Source organism: Otolemur garnettii, unplaced genomic scaffold (genome assembly GCF_000181295.1).
Source record: "Otolemur garnettii isolate 467f Iridium unplaced genomic scaffold, OtoGar3 scaffold00061, whole genome shotgun sequence".
NCBI classification, from domain to species: domain Eukaryota; kingdom Metazoa; phylum Chordata; class Mammalia; order Primates; family Galagidae; genus Otolemur; species Otolemur garnettii.
Genome location: NW_003852456.1, coordinates 8,300,983 through 8,305,110, shown reverse-complemented (window position 1 = coordinate 8,305,110; position 4,128 = coordinate 8,300,983). Strand labels below are relative to the sequence as shown.

The following is a 4,128-nucleotide window of genomic DNA, read 5'->3' as shown; positions in this document are numbered from 1 at the left end:
TTTTTTTTTTTGGCACCAGAAGGTTGGGGGATGTTTTCTCAATTTCAAGTTAAGTTATTGAGACTGTATAATTAAAATGTTATATTTATGTGCCTTAGTCTTGGTGTGATGGCACATACAGTCAGCTCTATAAACGAGTTGTTTTAAGTACTACTAATTTTGAGCTACCTCATTTTGAAGGTGAAAATCTAATGTACAGCTTTCTGGTCTAAGATGTATTACATTATACTTTGGCTGAACTAAACAATATTCTAGAAATTAAATCAAAATTGACCACCTTTCATTTGACTTAAATGGATTACCAGCAATAATATTATGTGATGCAGATACACTTAAAACTGGTAATGTCATTTATGCAGTGCTTTTAAATGCCCCTTACTCTTTGTAAAATCTCTATCCTGGGATATTTAAATGTGAAATTTACAATTCTGACTGTGTTCCACTGAATAATGTATTTAGAGTGTTGTCTTTCTATTAACATGTTATAATCAATTTTAGTATCATTCGAACAATTGATGGTAAAGTCCTACACAAGTACAGACACCCAGCGGCAGTGTTTGGTTGTGACTGGAGCCAAAACAACAAGTACGTATTTTTTTTCCCTGACACAAATAATAAATAACTTTGGGAGATTTAAACACGAGGTTTAATGCTATTCCTGTAGGTAGTATGGAAATTCCTCAAAGAACTAAAAGCATACGTACCATTCAATCCAGCAATCCCACTCCTGGGTATCTGTCTAAAGGAAAAGAGTCATTTTACCAGAGGGACACCTGTATTTGAATATTTGTAGCAACACAATTCACAATTGCAAAGATGTGGAATCAACCTAAGTGCCAATCAATTCATGAATGGATGAACAAAAGGTGGTATATGTCTACCATGGAATGCTACTTTGCCATAAAAATTATGAAATAATGCCCAAAAAAATGCTATTCCTATAGGTAATACTCTTCACTCTTTTTAGGTAGTATTCCCTTTACCTAACAAATGAAAAGGAGCCTTATAATTGCTTGCTTTTTTAAGCTGTTTTTATTCCATCAAGTTTTTACATGATTTAGAAACATCGATTTCCAGCTTTCAAAACAACTTTCAAATATTTAGGAAGATAGCATACTGCTAAGTAATGAAAAACAGGAATTAGTCCATTCTATGGGTACCCTGTACTGTAGAAACATGCTTTCTGTTTTATTTCTTTGGAATCTACACGTGATATTGTCCCGGTGACTTCCCATTGTCCCTCGACTAATGTTAGTGCCTTTGCGCTGGAAAATTTCCCAAGTTGTATAGCTTCAGTGGATGGTTTTGAAAGGTCAGCCTTGTTTGAGAGCCAAGAATTTTCCATGTAAAAATCAGCTTAGATTGGGTGGCACCTGTAGCTCAAAGGGGTCAGGCGCCAGCCCCATGTGCCAGAGGTTGTAGGTTCAAACCTAGCCCCAGCTTAAAATCGCAAAAAAAAAAAAAAAAAAAAATCAACTTAGAGTTAAAATTCAACCCAAGTCAAATCTTTACAACCAGTGGGCCTTTAACACATTGCATTTTCAAGAATTTTATGTTTCAGATTTCCCTTTCATGGGATATAAATAACATTTAAAAATTGTTAGATATTGTCTAAAACAGCAGTTCTCAACCTGTGTGTCGCGACCCACATTAACTGTATTAAAGGGCCATGGCATTAGGAAGGTTGAGAGCCACTGGTCTAAAACAATCTGAATTATACTTTTCCATACTACCTGTGGGAAATGTGCAGATTGACGTTAAAACCTTATAATGCTTGTGTCAAGTCACATATCATACAAAATGATGGACCTATGTATTTCCTTCAAAAATGTGGACGGATTCATAGACCACTGTTCAGGTTATGTGCAAACTGGGCTCATGACCAGCTCATCCTCCCGTATTTCCTGTCTCTGTGGCTGATCTTGCTAACAACAAAAATCAATAAAGCCAGACTCCCCCCTCTCTTTTATATCTTACTATCTCTCCATTTCTACCCATTCCTGTCATATTTTCTGTCTGAACATTCTTCTTTTTCTTACCATCCCCCTGCCACCAAACCTCTAACATTTGTTTTGTTTGTTTTGCTTTTGTACTCCTGAAAAAACTCCTTCCTAACCACGTGCAGGATCCTATATGCTTTATCACTCCTCCCTGTTTTCACCATCCCACCTTTCTATGCTGCAGAGCAAACACTTCAAACACAGATCTGAGCACATTATTCTACTACTTACAGCTGTCAAGAGATCCCACTAAGTGTAGGATAAATGGAAACTCTTAGCAAGCTCTACAAGGAAGGCCTTGTTAACCTGGTTCCTCCTGGCTGCTGTCTACTTTAAGCTCAGTTCAGACCTTTGCTTCTTGCCTCCAGCCACATTAGCATTCAGTTTCTTTTTTTTTTTTTTCTTTTTGCAGTTTTAGTTGGGGCCAGGCTTGAACCTGCCACCCCCAGTATATGGGGTGGGCGCCCTACTCCTTGAGCCATAGGCACCGCCCTGGCATTCAGTTCTTGATCTAGACAGCTGGCTTTTACCTCAAGGTTTTCACTCATGCTGTCCCCCTCTCTCTAGGAATCTAATTCTCACCCCCACACCATGCAGCTTACTAGGATTGGACATAGGTAACAGCTGCCTGTCCTTCAGCTCCCAACTCAAAAACCACTTCCACAGAAAGTCTTCTCTGACCCCCATATTAGATAAAATTCCAGTATAATAGGCCTTTTACTATAATAAAATCAAAATTTTAATTACATATTTGGTTGCCCATTGGCTGTGTCACCTTCTAAAATGTCAGCCCTGTGACCCTGTGAGATCATCACCTGTGTTATACACGCTTAGTGGTGTATTCTTAGCAAAACGTGGTGTCCCTAGCCCTCCCTATGCCTTGAAAAGGGTAGATGTTCAATAAATATTTGTTAAATATACAAATGAATAGAATTATCCTCTATCTGACCAATTAAATGACTTCACATTCTTATTTCTCTGTTTTATAGAGTTAATAAGAATTTGGTCAGTTGAAATAAAAATTAAATAGTGATTAATATGTATACTTGATTAAGAAACCTGTATTTTAAAATGATACTGGAAAGCCTTTGTACTTAACTATTATTAACCTTTATTCATCTTATACTTAACATTTTAGTAGATAAGTGGAAACATCTTGAACATATAAAAAGTGTATTCATAAAGCTCTGACTTCAGAATTTATATATCTTTATGTGCATTCTTTGAATGTTTATGATCTCATTTCTAAGATTTTATATTTATGTATCTGCATAGATATAATACACAAATATATCACAAATACATGTAAATATATGTAGGTATGCTAAGTATAGTTTACTAAATGGAGACACTGGCCTGTTAGTGCTCTTAAGGTACAATCTGCCCACCTTCAGATTGCCCCACCAGTTTGCAAACTGGTGTATTTCTGCATGTGGACCTGAATAAATATAAGCACTATAATTCTTTGTGACAGAATCAACAATTTGTGATGACACTCGGGTTCCAAAGTGTACTTTCCCCTCTTTGCCTTTAGAAGGTGAGGACTGTTTATACGGTAATTGGAGGAGATGTTCCTCCAGCAAACTGTGTTCTGGCAGGTGCGTGGTTCCCACAGATCTGCGCAGTCCTCTTATTCCCTTCCTAGGGCTATACCAAGTCTGACCTCTAGGGTCCAAGAAGTTGCTTGGTTTATTCTCTTGTGCAAATAATGAGCAAAGATTCTTAGTTTCATAAAACAATTAAGGTACCTCAAAGTGGGGAAGCCACTGAAAAGGAATGGAAAAAGGAACTGACTACAGTACAGTGTGGTAGCCCTGGGCTGCAGGGAGATTTTCCAGCACACTTCCAAGGGAACGCTGCTGTTTGTACTCATGGCACAAAAACTTTAAGAAAAGGCCATCATAAGGAATAATAATTTGTTTACTAACAAGTAAGCAAATCTCAGCATGCATCGTTTGGGACCCTTAAGACCCATTAGTTGCAAAATACAAAGTTTGAGAGGCATTCAAAAAGTTATGAGTCTGGACATTTGGAAAAAGAACTTATAGAAATATAAATACCATTATCTCTGATCTAAGGTAAATGAAATAATAAAATAATAATTCAACTAATTAAAATGGAACACAGA

At 37.0% G+C, this 4,128-nt stretch overlaps 1 protein-coding gene across 1 annotated transcript in view; it reads left to right on the top strand.

The window, feature by feature from the left end:
- The window catches only part of WDR17 (WD repeat domain 17), a 64,086-nt gene that overhangs the window by 31,020 nt on the left and 28,938 nt on the right, over positions 1–4,128 (top strand). Inside the window, exon 11 of the mRNA XM_023514916.1 lies at positions 499–585. Within this exon, the coding sequence (XP_023370684.1) occupies positions 499–585 (87 nt within the window). The remainder of the gene's footprint in view (positions 1–498; positions 586–4,128) is intronic.